General features: G+C 50.7%; 1 protein-coding gene across 4 annotated transcripts in view; it reads left to right on the top strand.

Annotated features, from left to right (window-relative positions):
* The window catches only part of RANBP10 (RAN binding protein 10), an 86577-nt gene that overhangs the window by 48851 nt on the left and 15349 nt on the right, over positions 1-22377 (top strand). For 3 of the 4 annotated variants that reach the window (XM_010355087.2, XM_030924619.1, XM_030924618.1), the window contains one exon: positions 16064-16231. In XM_010355087.2, the coding sequence (XP_010353389.1) occupies positions 16064-16231 (168 nt within the window). The other variant, XM_030924620.1, reaches the window with a different exon arrangement.

Here is a 22377-nt window from a genome sequence, read left to right as displayed (position 1 = left end):
CATCCTGGCTAATGTGGTGAAACCCTGTCTCTACTAAAAATGCAAAAAATTAGCTGGGCGTGGCGGTGGGCGCCTGTAGTCCCAGCTACTCAGGAGGCTGAGGCAGGAGAATGGTGTGAACCCGGGAGGTGGAGCTTGCAGTGAGCCGAGATTGCGCCACTGCACTCCAGCCTGGGTGACTGAGTGAGACTCCGTCTCAAAATAAATAAATAAATAAAATAAAAATAAAAAATGCATAAATGTTGATGCATTAGAGTGGAGTTAGGTGTCATTGAAACTACCTTTTCTCTCAAGTGCTTGGCCTTCTGTGTTTGCATAGGCATGTTTATTATGGTAGCTGTAGTTGAATTATAGAAAAAGATGGCACAGCAATCAAAGTCAAGATGTTGATGTTTTGAGTGTTTTCTTGTAGGTTGCACTGGCTCAGCAAGGACATCTTTGCCGGTAGGGCTGTCAGAGGCAGAGGGCAGACACCCTGGGGTCTTACTTGGAACCTGGGGCAGATGATAACAATAAGTGCCTCTCCAGTGAGGCTGTGGTGCTCACACTTTCCTGGGAGCTTGTGGGCATGTCTGAGCTTGCATGGTCAGAGGTTTCTGCGGGAAGATATGGAAGTTTTTATGTTCATCTTTCGCAAGGTGTTTTTTGGCCTTCTTAAGTGTGAAACCAAGGAACAGGTGTGGCCCCAAAATAAAAATGTCAGAATCCTTGGCTAAATGACTCGGAAGCAGGGCAGGTGAACCTACCTGCAGCCCCACCCTGGCGTCGGTGAGCTGTCAGGGAAGGGCAGAGGCTAGGATACTGAATTGGGGAAGCAAGAAGACAAAGTCTGTAAAAAGACTAAAGTACCTTAAGGGAATGGGAGAAGACAAATCTTGCTTCTGTGTCTTGTGCCTCAGCCAGAGCCAGGGAGACTCAGGCTATATTGATAGGAGGCCCAGCTGCATCAGAGCTGGGTAGTTGATAATTTCCTCTTTGCCATTTCTGTAGCACAGGCAGCTGTTCCCTTGGTGTGGCATATATTACCTTAGTTACTACAACGCTTCAGGGCAGCATCAGGCCCTTTGAAGCATACTTTCCTTGACTGTAACTGTTGGAAAAGGAATAGCTGGAAGAACTACAGCAGGGATTGGGGATAGGAGACATACCTCCTGAAACAGGTGGTGCCCGGCAACCAGGCCCTGGCCTGTGCGGGAGGAGGGGTAGGGGCTGTCTGCTTTACTACCACAGGATAGTCCTGATCAAGTGAGCATCTTTCCTTCCCCTAGAACTTACCTTACCAGGCTTGCTCTGAGTGAGCTGTTAGAGTCATAGGCCCAGCAGGAAGCTGTTTCTGCTGGATAGGACACATTCTGCAAACAGCTGATATTTCACATCTGCGTGTGCCATGGAAGCAGAACCACTGATAGCAGAGATCAGGGCGGAACACCAGGGGTCCGTGCCAGGTTCACAAGGACAGAGGCTAGTCCCTGCCTGAGTGGCAAGCAATGAAAAGAAATAACAAGGTGTTTGATATGGTTCCTTGCTGTCCTCCTAAGAGTACAGCACATCTGGTGAAAGACGTCTCTGCTTTGAGCAAATACCAGTAGCAGGTGACTTCATGCAGTGGCTGTCTTAGAGATTATTGGCACGTAGATGGGTTTCTTTTTTTTTTTTTTTTTTTTGTGAGACGGAGTTTTGCTCTGTCGCCCAGGCTGGAGTGCAGTGGCGTGATCTCGGCTCATGGCAAGCTCCACCTCCTGGGTTCACGCCATTCTCCTGCCTCAGCCTCCTGAGTAACTGGGACTACAGGTGCCTGCCACCACGCCCGGCTAAATTTTTGTATTTTTAGTAGAGATGAGGTTTCACTGTGTTAGCCAGGATGGTCTCGATCTCCTGACCTCGTGATCCACCCACCTCAGCCTCCCAAAGTGCTGGGATTACAGGCGTGAACCACCACGCCCGGCCCCAATATAGGTGGGTTTCTAGTAGTCTGGAAATGCTGTTTGTCTATACTTGCCAAATAGGCACTGCTTTTTTGCTGCTCCATATAGCCTGGGACCCATGTTACAGCTGACAGTCCCTGCAGTGTCCACCATTAACACCACCTCTCTCTGGAGCATCTTTCACTTTGGGATCTGCAGTACTTCACAGGGGTCTGTCGTGGGGCAGTCAGGTCCCTCTGTGAGGGAAGCCATGCTTCTCCCGAGCTGGGTGAGTTGAGCCATCAGGGCCCACTATGCTTCTGGGTGTCCCTCCTTCTGGGAACAAGCCTCTGCTCCCCTGGTATGATTGGGCACTCTGTCAGCCAGTACCTAACTGAGGCTGGTAGGGGGAAGAAACCAACTGATTGTCACCCTGTAGTTCAAGCCTATAGGGTGCCTCCAGGCAGCCCTGTCTGGAAAAGGGCTCATGGCACAGGAGGATCTCTGAATTAGCTGCAGCAGCTGTTCAGGACCAGGGCCATGGGAAGATAGGTTGGGTTTGTGTACCTGGTGCTGCCTTGCCCCTCTCTGCTTTTCTTATTCTGTCATTTCTCATTCTGAGAGGCCCTTGGCACATGGCCTGGATGAGAGTGAAGGAGTAGATGTCCAAGGCCTTGTAGCTCTGAGCGGCAACAGGTTCTCCAGGGCAGTCCAGAACAGAGGGTGGTTTGGCCTTTGGGCCCCAGAGGTACTTAGCTGGTGATTCAAGCTGTGACTAATGGTGTAAGTGCTGCAGGACACTGTGGTCCATGCTGAGAAGCTTGTTTCATGTACGTTGCTCTCTGCTTCCCTGCCACTCCTCCCCAGGCTGGCAGCACCCTTGGCCCTATGGCCAGCAAACGCGTGTTCCTTTTCTGTGAGCCTCCTCCCTGACCCACAGGAGACCTGTATCACCCCGGCACACTCGGGCTGCTCAGCAGCCTTTTCAAGTGAGGCAGCTCAGCCAGACCTAAAACCTCTTATTCCTGGGCATGGGATTCCTCCTCTATACTGTCTGGTTTTCATCTTCCAAATACCAGCCCCCAGCCTTTCTCACAGAAGTAAACATTCTAAGACTGGATTTTTCAGGGCAAGTTAAGTCCTTTGAAAGAAAAGGTTTCATCGACAGCAGAGGGCCAGTTCTGAAACCTGAGTTTGTCAGTGTCTGAAAACAGAGATTCTCAAGTGTCTTGGGTGAGGCTGAGGCCACATTAGGGTGAAGCAGAGTGGAGACCAATTCCCATTCAGTCCCCTGCCTTCCTAGTGCCGGCAGAGGATCTGTATCCTGAGACCCTGGGAATGTGTGGATGCCACTCCGGGGACTCCTTTCGGGAAGGGGTTGGCCATCGCTTAGTACCCAATGACGTACACAGAGCCACAGGCATATATTACCATAGGTCACCCGTCCAGTGACTTTCCCAGAAGGCTCAAAAGGAGCTCGGAGAAACAAGCAAAAGTCAAATCCAGCCCTAGAAGAGAGACACCTAGCCTAGCGAGCTGATGTTGCACCTCAGTTTTGCAGGATACCGCAACACCTTTCCTTAGCCTGGTTCAGTATGGGTTACCGAGCCAGCTTGTCCTGTCGGGACAAGGTGTTGGCAGATAGCGCTGCCAGATGGACCAGATGCCATCTGAGCTATGTCCTATCCAGACTCAGCTAGACCCAGCCTGGCCCCCCTGGGCCTCTCCTGGCCATCAGGAATCTACTTCTTCTGGGTGGGGAGGGTGTGATCTGTGCAAGGCCCCCTTTTTTTTTTTTTTTGAGACGGAGTCTCGCTCTGTCCCCCTGGCTGGAGTGCAGTGGCGCGATCTCGGCTCACTGCAAGCTCCACCTCCCGGGATCATACCATTCTCTTGCCTCAACCTCCTGAGTAGCTGGGACTACAGGCGCCCGCCACCGTGCCAGGCTAATTTTTTTTTTTTTTTTTTTTTTGTATTTTTAGTAGAGACGGGGTTTCACCATGGTCTTGATCTCCTGACCTTGTGATCCGCCGGCCTCGGCCTCCCAAAGTGCTGGGATTACAGGCGTGAGCCACCACGCCTGTCCGCAAGGCCCCTTTTTCTGCAGGTGCTAGCTGTATTGTTCCTTGCCCTGCTTATGACTTCAAGCTGACACCTGGGTCCTATCTCAGTGGAGGACCTAGGTGCCCATGGGAAGGCATGCCCCACTTGGTGTCAGCCCCTGGTATCATCAGCTACCTGTAGAGGTAGCCTTTTTCTCCTGCCCCCTTTACCATGGCTTCCATGCTGAGCTACCATGAAGAGAAGACACTGCACCCAGGGCACTGCCAGATCTCCTGCCTGCAGTGCCAGAGGCATCGCCTTATGGTTACGTTGGTCCTGTTCCTTGGTTCTAAAAGGAACAGCCACGGGAGTGCTGTGACAGGGGTGTTCTCAGATGCCACCCCACAGCATCTGCTGAATGAAAAAAATCTCTTTTGCTTTCCCATTATCCATTGTTGAGCTGCTCCAGGCCATGGGTCCTGCCAGATTTTTTAAGATAGTTGAGGTTATGGGGACAGCATCTGTCTGCTGGATTTCTGGGGAGTGATGGCTCTGTGTGAGTGACCACCCTTGTGGAGCAGCCCTGCCATGATGTCCTGCAATGTACCTGGGCCCGGCCCCATGCTCAGGAAGCACTCTGGCCAAGCCAGCGCAGCGCTCATCCCTCCACAGCCAGCCGCAAGAGTGACGTTCTGAGAGCCACTGGGCATGGCTGTTGAACCTTGCCTGGTGCTGCAAGGGTTAGATTGCGTCCCCAGGAGGCCAGAAACAAGCAAGAGTGGAGCAGGTCTGGGGCTGCTGTCGGTGGCCACTCATTAGGAGAGGGGCTAGCGACCAGCTCCACCCCTACCCGCTCCCTTGGGGCAGAAGGGAGCAGAGCATGTGAAGTGCCCAGACTCGGCTGCAGAGCCAGGGTTTAAGATGGTGAGGAAAGGGAATCTCTCTGGTGAGTGTCTCTCCTGCGGACTTGTGTCCTATGCACATTCTGTCTTTTTTTTTTTTTTTTTGAGATGGAGTTTCACTCTTGGGCCCAGGCTGGAGTGCAATGGTGCAATCTCAGCTCACTGCAACCTCCACCTCCTAGGTTCAAGCGATTCTTCTGCCTCAGCCTCCCGAATAGCTGGGATTACAGGCATGCACCACCACGCCCGGCTAATTTTTTAAATATTTTTAGTTAAGACAGGGTTTCTCCATGTTGGTCAGGGTGGTCTCGAACTCCCGACTTCAGGTGATCCGCCCACCTTGGCCTCCCAAAGTGCTGGGATAACAGGCGTGAGCTGCTGCGCGTGGCACACATTCTGTTTTAATCTTCCTGCCATCCCCAAGAGAGAAGTTTAGCCAAGGGAACTTGGGGGCTAAGAAGTGACAGAATTGGGATCCAAGCTCGAGTCTTCTTTTTTTTTTTTTTGAGACGGAGTCTTGCTCTGTCGCCCAGGCTGGAGTGCAGTGGCTGATCTCAGCTCACTGCAAGCTTCGCCCCCCGGGTTTACGCCATTCTCCTGCCTCAGCCTCCCAAGTAGCTGGGACTTACAGGCGCCCGCCACCTCGCCCGGCTAGTTTTTTGTATTTTTTAGTAGAGACGGGGTTTCACCGTATTAGCCAGGATGGTCTTGATCTCCTAACCTTGTGATCCGCCCGTCTCGGCCTCCCAAAGTGCTGGGATTACAGGCTTGAGCCACCTCGCCCGGCCCCAAGCTCGAGTCTTCTGACCCACAGTGAGTGATGGCTGGGACCCATGTGTTGGGAAGAGATGACTGGCTTGGTGATCAGTGCTCAGGCTAGCTTTTTAGGGGTTGCTTTGTTTTGTTTTGTTTTGTTTTGTTTTGTTTTCTGAGACAGAGTCTAACTCTTACCCAGCCTGGAGTACAGTGGTGCAATTTTGGCTCACTGCAACCTCTGCCTCCCGGGTTCAAGCGATTCTCCTGCCTTAGCCTCCCAAGTAGCTGGGATTACAGGCACCTGCCACTATACTTAGCTAGTTGTTACATTTTTAGTAGAGGCGGGGTTTCACCATTTTGGCCAGGCTGGTCTTGAACGCCCGCCTCGGCCTCCCAAAGTGCTGGGATTACAGGCGTGAGTCACCGCGCCCGGCCTCAGGTTAGCTTTGTGAGGGAGACGTGTGTGGCCCCTGTGTGCTGGTCAGCTGGGCCAGGACCAGAACCTGGTGGGCAGGCACAGCTCTAGCCACTTCCAGGGTTCCAGACTAACATGCTGCTTCTGAGGAAATCTTTTCCATTCAGCAGTAGGAGTGTTCTCCATTCCTCGCTGCCCTGGGACTGAGGCCTTGGATGTGCCCTGGCAGATGGGAGTGGTATGGGTGGGCTGCTGGAACGGTCATGCTGGAGTCCCTGGCACCCTACAGGAGTCTCCCATCTCTAGGGCACTGTCCAGGGATGGTACCTGGGAGTGCCAAGGTGATAAACCATTTCTGCAGCCACCCTGGCACTTCTGTGACTGTGACTTTCTGTCTAAGTGATGATGCAGGGGGAAGTGGGTGGTGCCAGAACATCTGCACTGGCCACCTGGGGTCTCCTGCCTGCTGGTTCAAATGTGGCTTGGTTTATTCTTGCGTCACTGGCATCTCCTAGGTACTTGACATGGCCGGGCATAGACTTCTGTGTATGGGTGCCAGGCTGACTGCCCATCCCTTCTCTCTGGGAGTGACAAGGCTTATTCTCTTTGGAAACAAAAGAATGGTTAGTTGGGTGGTCCTCTCTGCCAGAGTGTTGTCCCCATCATGTGGCCCCAGCCATCCTTCTGACCCAGAGCCAGCCAGATGTGACTCCCCGCAGGGCCTGACCCAGGTAGCCATGTCCACTTGTTATTTTTTTTTTTTGAGGCAGAGTCTTGCTCTGTCGTCTGGGCTGGAGTGTGCAGTGGCGCCATCTTAGCTCACTGCAGCCTCTGCCTCTCAAGTTCAAGCAGTTCTCCTGCCTCAGCCTCCTGAGCAGCTGGGATTACAGGCATGTACCACAATGCCTGGCTACTTTTTGTATTTTTAGTAGAGAAGGGGTTTTGCCATGTTGGCCAGGCTGGTCTTGAACTCCTGACCTCTGGTGATCCACCCACCTTGGCCTCCCAAAGTGCTGGGATTACAGGTGTGAACCACTGCGCCCAGCCCACTTGTTCTTTTCTGGCTCTGGCATCCCAGTGCCCTCTGAGACAGCCATCTCTGGCCTCATGGTGTGGGTGACAACTCTCACTTCTAGGCACATCTCCAGCCTCTCACTAGACCCACCCAGGGAGGGGTGCGTGTTTAGAAAGTTGCTGACTTTGGCTTCAGGGCAGGAGTGGGAAAAGGGTTGTCCGGTTCTGAAGCACAAGGTGGTGGGACTGGAGGGGCTGCTCACCCAGGCATAATTGCTGGACTCCCCTTAATGGGAAGGGCGGTGCCCTAGGCGTGGTGCTGGGTGGTTGGCTCAGGAAGGAGGAGGTAGCTTCACCATCACAAATACCTGCTTGGTGCTCCCCTGGGTGTCCCTCAGAGGAGGGGAGAAGTGTTACCTATATGACCACAGGCCTCCACTCAGCCTCTTAGTGCCTCAGTTTCCTCTGTCCTCTGATGGGATTTATCATACCTGCCAGTGGGTTGGAGTCTTAGAATGTTTCCTACAAGTAGACATCCAGGGCCCTTTGACAACCATGCCTAGTCCCTCTCCTCTCATTTTGTAGAGAAGCGAACCAAGGTCTGAGGTCTGAGGATGAGTGACTGGTCAGGGCCTATCACGGGAAGGACAGTGCTATGGCCAGAACCAGACAGCAGAAGCGCTTCAGCCCCACTGGCTGTCCTGGCACCCAGGGCCATAGTCTGTTTCTAACAGAGGCCAGTTTGCCTGTGTGAGGATCCTAGCCTGAAGCTGACAACAGACTCACTGCAAAATGTGGGGCCGGGGCTAAGCCCTGGCCTTGTGGTTTCCAGTTTCTCAAGACGGCAGTGTAGTGCCAGTTCCTCTCCACTGTACAACTTCCCAAGGCCTGGGGAACAGGTTCACAGCGGGGCGGATGACTGAATCCGTCATCTCAGCTCCTTTGGGCTTCTGGTGCCTTTGTTGCATGTTTGTCCTGTCCTTTCTAGCCCTTAGCTAGCCTGAATCTTTCTCACAAAGGAAAAACAGAAAACCATTGTATGTATCAGGACAACACAAGAGGAAAATCCTCCAGTGACTTCACTCAAAGTTTTCTGTCCACACCACTGTTTGTTTAATGAGTGTTTCCCCATCACAGCCTTTCTGCATCTGGGAAGGAGCCACAAAGTCCCTGGACCTGCCACCATCTTACTTGCCTTGTTCAGCTGCTGGCTACGTGGATGTCTAATAAGACATCTCAAGCTTAGCATTTCCGAAGGGCCTGTTCCTTCCACCCATCTTCCTTGTCTCTTGATAAATGGTGCCACCATGTACACGTTTGCTTAGACCAGAAACCTGGGTGTCATCCTTTTTTCCTCTCACATTAGCTGCACCCACACCTGGTGAGTCCTGCCCACTCTGCTTTGAGTTTTCCTAAGTCTTGCTCAGCTCCAGCCCCACTGGATGCTTTTCTGTTTCTCAGACATGCTGAGTTCACACCCTTTACCCCGAAGGTTTTTCCTTCTGTTCCTCTTGTCCAGCAGACCTCTGCTCAGGAGTCACCCTCTCAGCAAGAACTCAATTGACTACCCCATTCCAATCAGTCCTCATCCCCCCCTCCCGCTGCTAGCCCATCATCTGACTTTGCATTTTCTTTTCTTTTATAGATAGAGTCTTTGTTGCCCAGGCTGGAGTGCAATAGCATGATTATAGCTCACTGCCACTTTGAACTCCTGGGTTCAAGAGATCCTCCCTCCTCAGCAGTACTACAGGTGTGCACCACAGCGCCTGGCTAATTTTTTTATTTTTTGTAGAGATGGGGTGTCACCATGTTGTCCAGGATAGTCTCGAACTCCTGGGCTCAAGCGATCCACTTGCCTTGGCCTCCCATAGTGCTGGGATTGCAGGCATGAGCCGCTGCACACAGCCTTTTTTTTTTTTCTCTTTTAGGATGAGATATCTCTCTGTTGCCCAGGCTAGAGTGCAGTGGCATGATCCAATCTTCCCAACTTAGCCTCCTGTGTAGCTGGGACCACAAGTACGCACCGCCACACCCAGCTAGTTTTTGTAATTTTTTGTTGATATGGGGGTCTCACCATGTTTCCCAGGCTGGTCTCAAACACCTGGACTGAAGCAGTCCTCCTGCCTTGGCCTCCCAAAATGCTGGGATTATAGGCATGAGCCACTGTACCCAGCTCAGCCTTGTTTTCTTTAGAGCATACTTGATCTACCAGGTGTTTCTTGTTTTCCTGTTTGTTTACTTACATTTTCCCTGTCTTTATTCCTTTCACACTTCCTACTCCCACTTTGCAAACTCCCTGGGGCAGGCCTTTGTTAGTTTTTTGGTGGCGAGCAGATAGTGCTTGTCCTTTCCAGAGGATGTGAAGGCAACATGGTGGCCATAAACCATGCTGCTGCAGCAGCCAGTGATACTAAATGAGGTGTGCCACATTCTGTTTTTAACTTCAAACTGCTTTTTGCACACGTACTTTGTGTGTGTGTGTGTGTATACATATATATGGTATATACCTTATATACACACGCAGACACTGTGTCTGGAAAAAAATATTGGTAGCTTCAGCTGAAGATACATTATAGTTCTGTAATGGCAGACCCCTGACCAGAATAGGTTCAGATTTCCTATTGCTACTGTAACAACAATGGTAGCTTGAAATAATCATTTTACAGTTCTGGAGAACAGAAATTCTAAAGTCCAGGTATTGGCAGGGCTGCGTTCTCTCTGGAGGCCCTAGGGGAGAATTCATTCCTTGTCTTTTCTAGCTTCTAGCGGACTCCTGTGTTCCTTGACTCATGGCCACTTCTTCCATCTTCAAAGCCAGCAGTGGCCGGGCGCCGTGGCTCAAGCCTGTAATCCCAGCACTTTGGGAGGCCGAGACGGGCGGATCACGAGGTCAGGAGATTGAGACCATCCTGGCTAACACGGCGAAACCCCGTCTCTACTAAAAAATACACACACACACACAAAACAAACTAGCCGGGCGAGGTGGCGGGCGCCTGTAGTCCCAGCTACTCGGGAGGCTGAGGCAGGAGAATGGCGTAAACCAGGGAGGCGGAGCTTGCAGTGAGCTGAGATCCGGCCACTGCATTCCAGCCTGTGCGACAGAGCGAGACTCCATCTCAGAAAAAAAAAAAAAAAAAAAAAGCAAAGCCAGCAGTGAGGCATCTTCCATTTCATAAAGACCCCTGTGATTGCATTGGCCCACCTGGATAATCCACTGTCATCCCCTACTTCAAGGGCTTTAACTTAATCATTCTGTAAAATCCTACCCATCCTACCTGCTGGCATCCCAGACCCCTGGCAACATCTGTTGTGCTGTGCCAAACACATAGCATTATGGTTGCTCTCCTGACAGGTTGCTACATTGTTGTCAGTTACTGCCTTGCAGTGGGAAATCCCTGTGCTCTATCTGAGGGATGAGGGGCAGGGGGAGGAGGAGGGCTTCTGTGGATGGTGTAGCCCATGGTTGTGGATCCTGTCAGGGCAAGCTGGTGGGCATGCCTGGGGCCACCACAGTCTGAGCCAGACCTGGAGGGATGATTGTCACTTTGCTCCTCACTGCTGTCCAGCTGGCCGCCCTCATCTATAGCCTGCTATAGACCAGGGGAACAGCTGCCGCCATCAGGAGCCATAGTGCCTCCCAAGTTGATGCCTGAGAAAAGGCCTTGGCTGTGGTGGCCTCATGAGCCTACCTCTTGGTGGGGAATGGGCATTGTTCCCCAGAAGAGCTGTTTCTCTGAGGTCAAATAATTTGCATACCCACTAGCAACAGAAAGGCCTCTCCCACTGCTGGGCCTGGTGAGTTTAGGAGCTGAGTTGATGCTCAGAGCAGCAATGTGTGCCCTGAGCCAGGCAGTTCCAATGTCTTTGGGGAATTCAGAAAGTGAGAATAGAGTCTGGATCCAGGTAGAGGCTTTAGGCTCTTCTAAAGCCAGTCTCAAGCAACTCTCACACTGGTTTCCTGGTGATGCGGTGGGGAGATGCAGGAGGGACCAGCAGGGCTGAGGTCCTCCAACAGTCTCCGAGAGCCGTTCAGTCTTGGCCTGTTTCCCACTGTGGGTGCTGGAGAATCTTTGTTTAAATAGAGGCTTCCTGGGTGAAAAGACATGAAAGCTCAGGGTACACTAGGCTTGGGACGGGTGCTGTGACCAAGGGGACAACTTCCCTTGTGCTCGCTGATTCAAATGCTGAGTTTAGGCTCCAGGGTTTGGGCTGTGTCACCTCTCCAGTCACACTCTCTGCCTCCCTTGTCAGCCCTTGGCCCTGTTATCCTTCTTTTCTCACCCCCACACCTTTGCTTGCTGCCTGCCCACACCCTGTGCCTTGCCCGTCCACATACACACATGTACTGTGGATGTTTGAGCTTTGCCCTGCTTTCTAGCTACTCAGATCCTCTACTCAGAGGAGAGCCTCTACCCATGCCACTTGGGAGGGGAGGGATGTGCTTAAGCGTGTTCATATGGTGTGCTGTTCAGGCCCCAAGGAGAAAGCAGGCAGACAGTGGGGAAGCTACCTGGAGGGGTGCCTGGGGAGTAGACCTGCCTGTCAGCCCATCAGCTGCCCAGCCTGTGCAGGTCCTGGGCTTGTCATGGCTCTATGGGTTCCATTTCTCCTCCTCAGCCAGGCAGTCGAGCTCCTCTGCAGCTCCACCGCTCCTGCCCCACCTGTTCTCATGCCTTTGCCTGCACATCCTCCTCCCTTTTTCTTTTTTTTTTTTTTTTTGAGACGGAGTCTCGCTCTGTCGCCCAGGCTGGAGTGCAGTGGCGCAATCTCGGCTCACTGCAAGCTCCACCTCCCGGGTTTACGCCATTCTCCTGCCTCAGCCTCCTGAGTAGCTGGGACTACAGGCGCCCGCCATCTCGCCCGGCTAGTTTTTTGTATTTTTTAGTGGAGACGGGGTTTCACCGTGTAGGCCAGGATGGTCTCGATCTCCTGACCTTGTGATCCACCTGTCTCGGCCTCCCAAAGTGCTGGGATTACAGGCTTGAGCCACCGCGCCCGGCCCCTCCTCCCTTTTTCACTTCCCTCTCCCGTTGTATAAAACCGTGGTGCAGAGGTGGGAGGATCGCTTGAGGCCAGGAGTTTGAGACCAGCCTGGGCAACATAGAAAGAGCCTATCTGTACAAATAATAGTAATATATATATTTTTTCCTTCCTGAGTACCATGCATGTTTTTTTTTAGACGGAATTTCGCTCTTGTTGCCCAGGCTGGAGTGCAGTGGCGTGATGTCGGCTCACTGCAACCTCCGCCTTCCCGGATTCAAGCGATTCTCCTGCCTTAGCCTCCCGAGTAGTTGGGATTGCAGGCACCCGCCACCATACCCGGCTAATTTTTTTTGTATTTTTTTACAGACAGGGTTTCACCATGTTGGCTAGGTTGGCCTCAAACTCTTGGGCCCAAGCAATCCTCCTGCCTCAGCCTCCCAAAGTGCTGGGATTATAAGCAGAAGCCACTGCGCCCGGCCAGAATAATTAATATTGTTAAGCTATCTGTTCTCTCCAAATTGATCTAGAGAGTCAACACAGTCCCAGTCACGATCACAGCCCACCTTTGAAAGGCATTATTAAGAAAATGAGAGCTGGGCGCAGTGGCTCACGCCTGTAATCCCAGCCCTTTGGGAGGTCGAGATGGGCAGAGATTCAGACCATCCTGGCTAACACGGTGAAACTCCGTCTCCACTAAAAAATACAAAAACAAAATTAGCCAGGCATGGTGGCGGGCGCCTGTAGTCCCAGCTACTTGGGAGACTGAGGTGGGAGAAGGTGTGAACCTGGGAGGCAGAGCTTGCAGTGGCGTGATCTCGACTCTGCAAGCAGTGAGTCGAGATCACGCCACTGCATTCCAGACTGGGCGACAGAGCGAGACTCTGTCTTAAAAAAAAAGTAAAGAAAAATAAAAGATAATGAGGCTGGACGGCCATGGCTCATGCCTGTAATCCCAACACTTTGGGAGGCCAAGGCGCGTGGATCATTTGAGGTCAGGAGTTCAAAACCAGCCTGGCCAATACGGTGAAACGCTGTCTCTACTAAAAATACAAAAATTAGCCTGATGGTAGTGGCGTGTGCCTGTAATCCCAGCTACTCAGGAGTCTGAGGCAGGAGAATCCCTTGAGCCTGGAAGGCGGAGGTTGTGGTGAGCTGAGATTGGGCTACTGCATTCCAGTCTGGAAGAGAGAGTGAGACCCTTTCTCACCCCAAAGAAAAAAAAAAAAATGATGATAAGCCACAGACTGGAAGAAATACTTACAGAACATAAAAGGACTTGTATCTAAAATATATCAACCTTTACAGTGCAATACAATAAACAAGTGCAATACAATAAACAATCCAATAAAAAATGAGTTAAAAATTTGAATAGACAGTTGAATAGTTTTCCAACAAGTAGATGGCAAATGAGTACATTAAAAGATACTCAATATATTTTGTCATAGGGAAAATATATATTAAAACCACAGTGATATTAAAACCACTATATATACACTAAAAGGCCAAAATTAAAAAAAAAAAACTGAGAATAGTAAATACTGAAGAAGATATGGAACTCATACATTGCTGGTTGGAATGCAAAATAGCACAGCCACTTTGGAAAACAGTTTGATAGTTTCTTATCAAATTAAACATACACTTATCTTATAACCCAGCAATACCACTTGTAAGTATTTACCCAAGAGAAATGAAAACATATGTCTGTGCAAATACCTTAAAGCAAATATTTGTTGGTTTTATTCATCATAGCTAAAAATTATAACAACTGAAGTGTCAGCAACTGGTGTATGAACAAAAAAACTGGGGTGTATCCATAACATGGAGTACTACTCAGCAATAAAAAGGAATGGAACACTGCTTCTCCTAACAACATGGATGGATTGCAGATGCATTGTGCTAAGTGTAAGAAGCCAGGCAAGACACCTCATGTTCTGTGATTCCATTTATGTGAAATTCTGGAAAAGGCAAAACCATAGGAACACATCAGTGTTGCCAGGGACTGGGGATGGATGGAATAAATTGACTCCCAAGAGGCCTGAGGGAACTTTTCTTTGGGGAGATAGGGTCTCACTTTGTTGCCCAGGCTGGAATACACTGCATGATCATAGCTCACTGCAGCCTTGAACTCCTGGGCTTAAATAATCCTCCCACCTCAGCCTCCTGAGTAGTACCTGGGACTACAGGCAGGCACCACCACACCTGGCTAATTTATTATTATTATTATTTTTGAGACGGAGTTGTGCTCTATCGCCCAGGCTGGAGTGCAGTGGCACGATCTCGGCTCACTGCAACCACTGCCTCCTGGGTTCAAGCGATTCTCCTGCCTCAGCCTCCCAAGTAGCTAGGATTATAGGCTTGCCCCACCACGCCCGACTAATTTTGTATTTTTAGTAGAGACGGGGTTTCTCCATGTTGGTCAGGCTGGTCTTGAACTCCCGACCTCAGGTGATCCACCCGCCACAGCCTCCCAAAGTGTAGGGATTACAGGCGTGAGCCACTGTCCCTGGACTATTTTTAAAATTTTTTATAGAGATGAGGTCCCACTATGTTGTCCCAGGCTGATATTGACCTCCTGACGTCAAGTGATCCTCCCGCCTTAGCCTCCCAAAGTGTTAGGATTACAAGCATGAGCCACCATGCTCAGCTTTAGAGTGATGGAAATGTTCTGTGTCTTGATTGTGGTGGTGGTAATTCAACTGCATACATTTGTTAAAACTCATTTGAATTGTACAGTTTGAAAGGGAGAATTGGCTGGGTATGGTGGTTCATGCCTGTAATCTTAGCACTTTGGGATGCCGAGACTGGAGGATCACCTGAGGTCAGGAGTTTGAGACCAGCCTGGCCAACATGTTGAAACACCGTCTCTACTAAAAATACAAAAATTAGCTGGGCATGGTGGCGTGCACCTGTAATCCCAGTTACTCCAGAGGCTGAGGCAAGAGAATCCCTTGAAACTGGGAGGCGGAGGTTGCAGTGAGCCAAGATCACACTACTGCACTCCAGCCTGGGTGACAGAGGGAGACTCTGTCTCAAAAAATAAATAAATAAAAGAATCTTATTATGTGTAAACTAATTCTCAATATAAAATACATTTTAGGCCGGGTGCGGTGGCTCACGCTTGTAATCCTAGCACTTTGGTAGGCCAAGGCGGGTGGATCATGAGTTCAGGAGATTGAGACCATCCTGGCTAACAGAGTGAAACCCCATCTCTACTAAAAATACAAAAAAATTAGTGGGCATCGGCCAGGTGCGGTGGCTCGCTCCTGCAATCCCAGCACTTTGGGAGGCCAAGGCGGGTGGATCACGAGGTCAGGAAATCGAGACCATCCTGGCTAACAGGGTGAAACCCCGTCTCTACTAAAAATACAAAAAACTTAGTTGGGCATTGGCCAGGCGCGGTGGCTCACTCCTGTAATCCCAGCACTTTGGGAGGCCGAGGCGGGTGGATCACGAGGTCAGGAAATCGAGACCATCCTGGCTAACATGTGAAACCCCGTCTCTACTAGAAATAAAAAAAAAATTAGCCAGGTGTTGTGGTGGGTCTCTGTAGTCCCAGCTACTCCAGAGGCTGAGGCAGGAGAATGGCGTGAACCTGGGAGGCAGAGCTTGCAGTGAGCCGAGGTCGCGCCACGGCACTCCAGCCTGGGTGACAGAGTGAGACTCCATCTCAAAACAAACAAACAAACAAAAAAACATTTTTAACCTGCCAGATACACTTCCAAGGTCACTTCCAGCTCTCGCTCCTTCACAAGGCTTCCCCTGACCACCTCCTTGTTGTGCCACCGTCTCGTGTGTTCCTTCCGGGTCACTGATCCTGTTAACCACAGCGTGGGATCATTCCTCTGTGGGGCTGCATCAGCTACTTGGGTGGTCACGTGCTGGACTCACAGCCAGACTCTGTCTACTGGTGGCTCTGTTAGAAGCCAAGAGTGCTGACAGAGGTGGGGCAGGCTGAGGAGAGGCTGAGAGACCTGGGTGGGCTTCTGTGACTGTCTTGTTCCTCCCTCAAGTACCTACTCAGTTATTGCTGCTCTCTTCCCCTACAGGTTGGGACAAACATTCCTATGGTTACCATGGTGATGATGGGCATTCCTTCTGCTCCTCGGGGACTGGCCAGCCCTATGGTCCCACATTCACCACAGGAGACGTGATCGGCTGCTGCGTCAACCTCATCAACGGCACCTGCTTCTACACCAAGAATGGCCACAGCCTTGGTGTGTGCATGAGGGACCTTGGAGGCTCTGCTCTGTGGAGCCACTTTGGTTGGTGAGAGGCTCAGGGGCAAGTGCTCAAGGCAGTGTCGCCTCTGCTGAGCTCTGGGGTACCGCACCATTTCCAGGCATTGGAGCCCTTTCAGGTGAATAGAGGGTAGCAGGGGCACACCTTTGTTCATCCAGCCGGTCAGCTGCATTTATCCAGCCCGGGGAGGATGCTGAGAGTGCAGTAGTATCCTGGTCGTGATCTTGGCTTTGGTGGCACATGATGGAGCAAGGTTTGGCATCTGATGAGAAGTTTGGGGAACTCTCGCATAGGTTGTGTGGTGGTGGTTTGCGTGCCTGTGACTTGGCACAGACTTTGGTGCTTGTTGCTGTTGAGCAGCAGTGAGGGTAGCACTAGTCCAGGAGGTAAACAGACAGGCTGGAGTCAGATAGGGCCAGACCTCTGGTCTGTTCTTGGTGAATGGGCAGCAGCCGGGGCAGTTACATTGAAAAAGGCTTCTGGTGAAACCATGAAGGATGGACCAGAGTAAAGACCAGGGGAAGAGGCAGATAGCCTGAGGTAAGGCAGTAGGGATGGGTACAGGACAAAGGCCCAAGTGTGGCCCTGCAGGGCTTGGTGACAGATGGGGTGCACTTGCAAGAAGGAAAGGTGGAAAAATGGCTGGATTAGTATTACTGTTAACCAGGAGAAGAAACCCAGGAGAAATTGCAATCAGTGGAAGAGGATGGGGCCTGTGGGATCCCTGGGAGGAGCATTCCTGTACATACGTAGACATTTAGGATTAGGGCTTGAGAGGAAGAGACTTTGGCTATTCTGATGCCTTGCCTACTGGGTGCTAACTGGTATTTGACCACATTGGCCCTGAGGTGGTGACTAACTGCCTGGTCTGCCTGCCTGGGTTTGCAGAGGTCTTCAGTCTACACACCCTAGTTCTCCCGAATGGAATGGTATAGTGAGGAGAGGACTGGCAGAACTCTACCAGCCCAGCTGCCAGCAGCTCTGCCAGGAAAGGGAGTTGGGCATTTTACTTGGAACCCAACTCCTAAAAGTCCCATTTCCCTTGGCTTGAGGGTCAGTAAAAAAGTGGCTGCAACTCTCCACATCCCCTCTATGACTTCTCCAGGAGATGAGCGCAGCTAGAATCAGGGCACCTGAGTGGGAATTGGATTGCTGATGGCTGGGGCTGCATGCCTAGGAGCCAGCATTCCTCAATAGGGCAACTGGATGCCCCAGCTAAGAGTTGGCAGGAAAGCCTTGGTAGCTAGGCAGCTGAGAACATAGCACAGACACTACTGAGCTGATCTAGGTGCACATCAGAGAAACCCTCCTCTGAAATTGATGACCACCTGGCTGCAGTTGCTAGTGACCAGCTGGTGAGGAGCTAGCGGGTAGAGGGTGGGCCAGGGCCTCAAGACAGCTCTTCACTCTCCACTCTGCACTCTGACTCCAGCTATTTCTTGGTTCTGGGTTCTGCTATCAAAGTCCCAGGGGCCGCTATTGTGGGCTCTCACCCTATATGCAAGCCCCCCTTCACCTGCCCCCTTGTATAGCTGCCTTCCTCACATCCCTCCAGCTTGCCCACATTTTGCTCATGGATGGGGGTAGATTCTGCTGTTCCCTTGTACCTACATCTGTCTCCTCCAGGCCCTTCATGTGCACCAGGACCACCAAAGGGCCATGAGCTCTTTGTCAGTCAAGTCCCAAGGTCCCATAGAGAGCAGATGGCCACTTTAATGTCACCTCAAACCCTTCGGCTGTTTTTAGAAACCCATCTCCTTAGTGGATGCTTTTTATAGACCCCCATCCAAGACTTCACACATCTTGTCATTAAACTTCATCTAGTAGTATTTTGACTTTTTTTCCAGCCTGTCAACACCTTCTATGTTCTTACTTGTTCTATCTCAAATATTTGATATCCTTTTCAGTGTTGTATTAATCTAAAATTTGTTGTTTGTGTTTATGTTTTCATGAAGATATTGTTAAAAAATATAGGAAGAAGAGAAGGTTAAGATTTGAGCCCTTCAGTGTACAGTTGAGCTTGTCCTGGGAGACATCAGCCATTTAAGAATAACTAAGTTGGCCGGGCTCGGTGGCTCACGCCTGTAATCCCAGCACTTTGGGAGGCCAAGGCGGGTGGATCACAAGGTCAGGAGATCGAGACCATCCTGACTAACACGGTGAAACTCGTCTCTACTAAAAATACAAAAAAATTAGTCGGGCGCGGTGGCAGGCACCTGTGGTCCCAGCTACTCCGGAGGCTGAGGCAGGAGAATGGCGTGGGCCCGGGAGGCGGAGCTTGCAGTGAGCCGAGATCGCGCCACTGCACTCCAGCCTAGGTGACAGAGCGAGACTCCGTCTCAAAAAAAAAAAAAAAAGAATAAGTTGCTCGAGCGCAGTGGCTTACACCTGTATTCCCAGCACTTTGAAAGGCCGAGGTGGGCAGATCGCTTGAGCCCAGGAGTTCGAGATGAGTCTGGGCAAGTGGTGAGATCTGGTCCCTATTAAAAAAAAAAAAAAAAAAAAACAGTTCCTGAAGCTCATATTTTTCCATTTTTTCCACATGGATATTATTGAAACCTTACTGAAAATGGGATATGGCCTGTCCCCTGCATTTTTAGATCACAAAATGTAATGGGAAAGCAGTGAAATTGGAGTGACAGAATGAGTGGTGAATCTTTTACTGTCCCTGTTTCCTTTTCCCAAGCCATCCTGTCAATAATGTGCTTCAGAATCGAACCCTTCCCCACTTTACAGCAGCGGAATGATGTCTCCTGCCTCTGGCCTCCCTGCTCCTTTCCTCTGTCAACAGCCCTTGCCCTATGTACTATTGGTCAGTTATCTGCGTAATTGTTAAGTCATATGCTATCTCTCTTGCTGGAATCTGAGGGCCAGGCTCTGCAGCTGTTTCTCTAGTCTTGTGACAGCAAACACTTGGTAGAAGGATGAAGGAATGAGTGAATGGAGATATGGACTGATGTCTCATTTGCAAGCGGTCCATGTGCTCACAGAGTCATTTCCACACAGCTCTGTGCTTTCCCACAAGGTCTTCATGTTCTCAGCCTCAGTGGTCCCTGACCTATGTCTGTTTGACTCAGGGTACTCCTTATCAGCAAGTTTGGCTATCCTATTTGCATTCTGGATCTTTGCCTGAACCTTCTTCCATGGGCCAACTCAGATCTTGCCATCAAAGTGACGTTGCAGGATGGAGGAGCAATGTTGCCCTTGTCTAGTGCAGTAGTGGGTGGAGTAGCGTCTTTCCTCATTCTCCTGGAAGCACCTCAAGGCCTTATCCTTCCTGGGTGCCATTGAGAGGCAGAGTTGGGCAAGCCTAGGTAAGTCATCCCCTGACCAAAAGTGTGGCAGTTGCCTCACCCTGTGGCATTACTGCAGCTGACTTATATCTAGACCTCAGAGTTCATGAAGTAGCTTTCACAGAATGTCTCGTTTTCTCCCTTTTTCCTTGAAGTCGAGATATCGATATTATCTCTTTTTTTCAGATGAGCTCAGAGAGGTTGGGATACTCGCCAAAGGTCACACTGCATATAACTTATGGAGCTTGGACTCCCTTTTTCCAGGCTTCTTGGGACTCCTCCATGAGCCCTGGAATAAGCAATATCCTGGCCATGCTGAGAACCATGAGGGCAGCTCCTGGGCAGACCTGGAGGGTGGACACTGGGGTCTCCTCCTGGGTAGAGATTTCCAGATTCAGTCCTGCCAGCATGCCAGAGTCATGCCGACTGTGCATGTGGGGCCCAGAAGTGGCCTCAGACAGGCAGACCATGTGGCTTATGAGCATCCCTCAGTGAGAAGCAAACAAAATAGGCAAACAAAGAATATAAACCATCTCTCTGCACCTTGGTTTTTTCATATGTGACCTAGTGTCAGAGGCAGTATACATCTTCCAAGGTTGTTCTAAGGATTGAATGGTGCCTTATAAGACACTTGGTCCAGTGCCCAGCAGAGAGGAAGCATGTGGTATGCACTGGCTGACATGATTCCGACCAGGTTTCTGGGAGACCTGTTGTCAGATCCTCACCTGTTCTATTTTGCAGGGCTTCAATTTCTTTTCTGGGTAGGGGTTGGAGTAGCAGACTGGAGATCTCTAAGGAATCAGCAGTTTGAAAACCTCTGAGGCCAAAAGCTCAGGAGCTTCTGGGAGATGTAAGACTTTATCTAGGGCTGGGCGCGGTGGCTCACGCCTGTAATTCCAGCACTTTGGGAGGCCGAGATGGGCGGATAATGAGGTCAGGAGATCGAGACCATCCTGGCTAACACAGTGAAACCCCGTCTCTACTAAAAATACAAAAAAAATTGGACAGGCGCTGTGGCTCAAGCCTGTAATCCCAGTACTTTGGGAGGCCGAGACGGGCGGATCACGAGGACAGGAGATCGAGACCATCCTGGCTAACACGGTGAAACCCCATCTCTACTAAAAACTACAAAAAACTAGCCGGGCGAGGTGGCGGCACCTGTAGTCCCAGCTACCCGGGAGGCTGAGACAGGAGAATGGCGTGAACCCGGGAGGCGGAGCTTGCAGTGAGCTGAGATCCGGCCACAGCACTCCAGCCTGGGTGACAGAGCGAGACTCCGTCTCAGAAAAAAAAAAAAAAATACAAAAAAATTGCCGGGCGTGGTGACAGGATCCCGTAGTCCCAGCTACTCAGGAGGCTGAGACAGGAGAATGGCGTGAACCTGGCCGGGTGCGGTGGCTCACGCCTGTAATCCCAACACTTTGGGAAGCCGAGACAGATGGATCACGAGGTCAGGAGAGCAAGACCATCCTGGCTAACACGGTGAAACCCTGTCTCCACTAAAAATACAAAAAAAACGTAGCCGGGCATGGTGGCAGACACCTGTAGTCCCAGCTACTTGGGAGGCTAAGGCAGGAGAATGGCGTGAACCAGGGAGGCGGAGCTTGCAGTGAGCCGAGATTGCGCCACTGCATTCCAGCCTGGGAGACAGAACTAGACTCCGTCTCAAAAAAAAAAAAAAAAAAAAAAAAAGACTTTATCTAAAAAATGAGAGGGTGTTTAGTCCTTGGGAGAACCTCCACTGGTCCTGAGTCATTTCTCAATGTGAATAACATGGGTGCTCTGGTGGCCTGCTTATATGGTTGGGGTCCCACTTCCCTCTACTCTCACTTCCAATTCAGAGCTGAGGTCCCTAGAAATGCAGCCACTTCTCTTGGCAGGAGGGTTTTTGACAAGCTATTTTTTGTTTTTGTTTTTTTGGGATGGGGTCTTGCTCTGTCACCCAAGCTGGAACCCAGTGGCACAATCATACTAGCTCACTGCAGCCTCAACCTGCAGGGCTCAAGTGGTCCTCTTGCCTCAGCCTCCCAAGTCCCTGGGACCACAGCTAATTTTATATATTTTGTAGAGATGGAGCCTCGCTGTGTTGCCCATGCTGGTCTTGAACTCCTGTTCTCAAGAGATCCTCCTACACAGGCCATTGTTAACCTGCGCTTTGCCAGCTTGGAACCTCTGAGGACTCTGACTGCGTATGGTCTGGAGATAGGCAGCTGCCACCCTCCCTGTTTCCACTTCTCTGTCAGCTTAGAGATGACATTGGAGCATTGCACTAGGAAGGAATCCAGCCCCACCACTTTTACTAGCTTTATGACTACTGGCAAATTGTCGAACCTCTAAGGCTTTTCTCCTTTGTAAAATGGGATAACTGCTTCCCAAAGTTGGTGTGAGGATCAGACGAAGTAATGGATGGAAAAGGGGCGAGGCATGGTGGCTCACACCTGTAATCCCAGCACTTTGGGAGACTGATGCGGGCAGATCACTTGAGGTCAGGAATTCAAGACCAGCTGGCCAACATGGTAAAACCCTATCTCTACCAAAAATACAAAAATATGTATTAGCCGGGCGTGGTGGTATGTGCCTGTAGTCACAGCTACTGGGGAGGCTGAGGCAGGAGAATTGCTTGAACTCGGGAAGCAGAGATTGAAGTGAGCCAAGATTGTGCTACTGCACTCTAGCCTGGGCGACAGAGTGAGACCCTGTTTCCAAAAAAGGATCTGGCATGCACAATAGGTTTCCATAAATATGTGTCAAATCAAGAGAGAATCAGGCCTTCTGAAGGGCCACAGGGGATAGATCTTTTGAATTTAGTTCCCCTTAGCAGGCTTTCT

This window comes from Rhinopithecus roxellana, chromosome 20 (assembly GCF_007565055.1).
Source record: "Rhinopithecus roxellana isolate Shanxi Qingling chromosome 20, ASM756505v1, whole genome shotgun sequence".
Lineage (NCBI taxonomy): Eukaryota > Metazoa > Chordata > Mammalia > Primates > Cercopithecidae > Rhinopithecus > Rhinopithecus roxellana.
The sequence above is the reverse complement of the archived record's forward strand: the minus strand, read 5'-3'. Positions and strand labels throughout refer to the sequence as shown.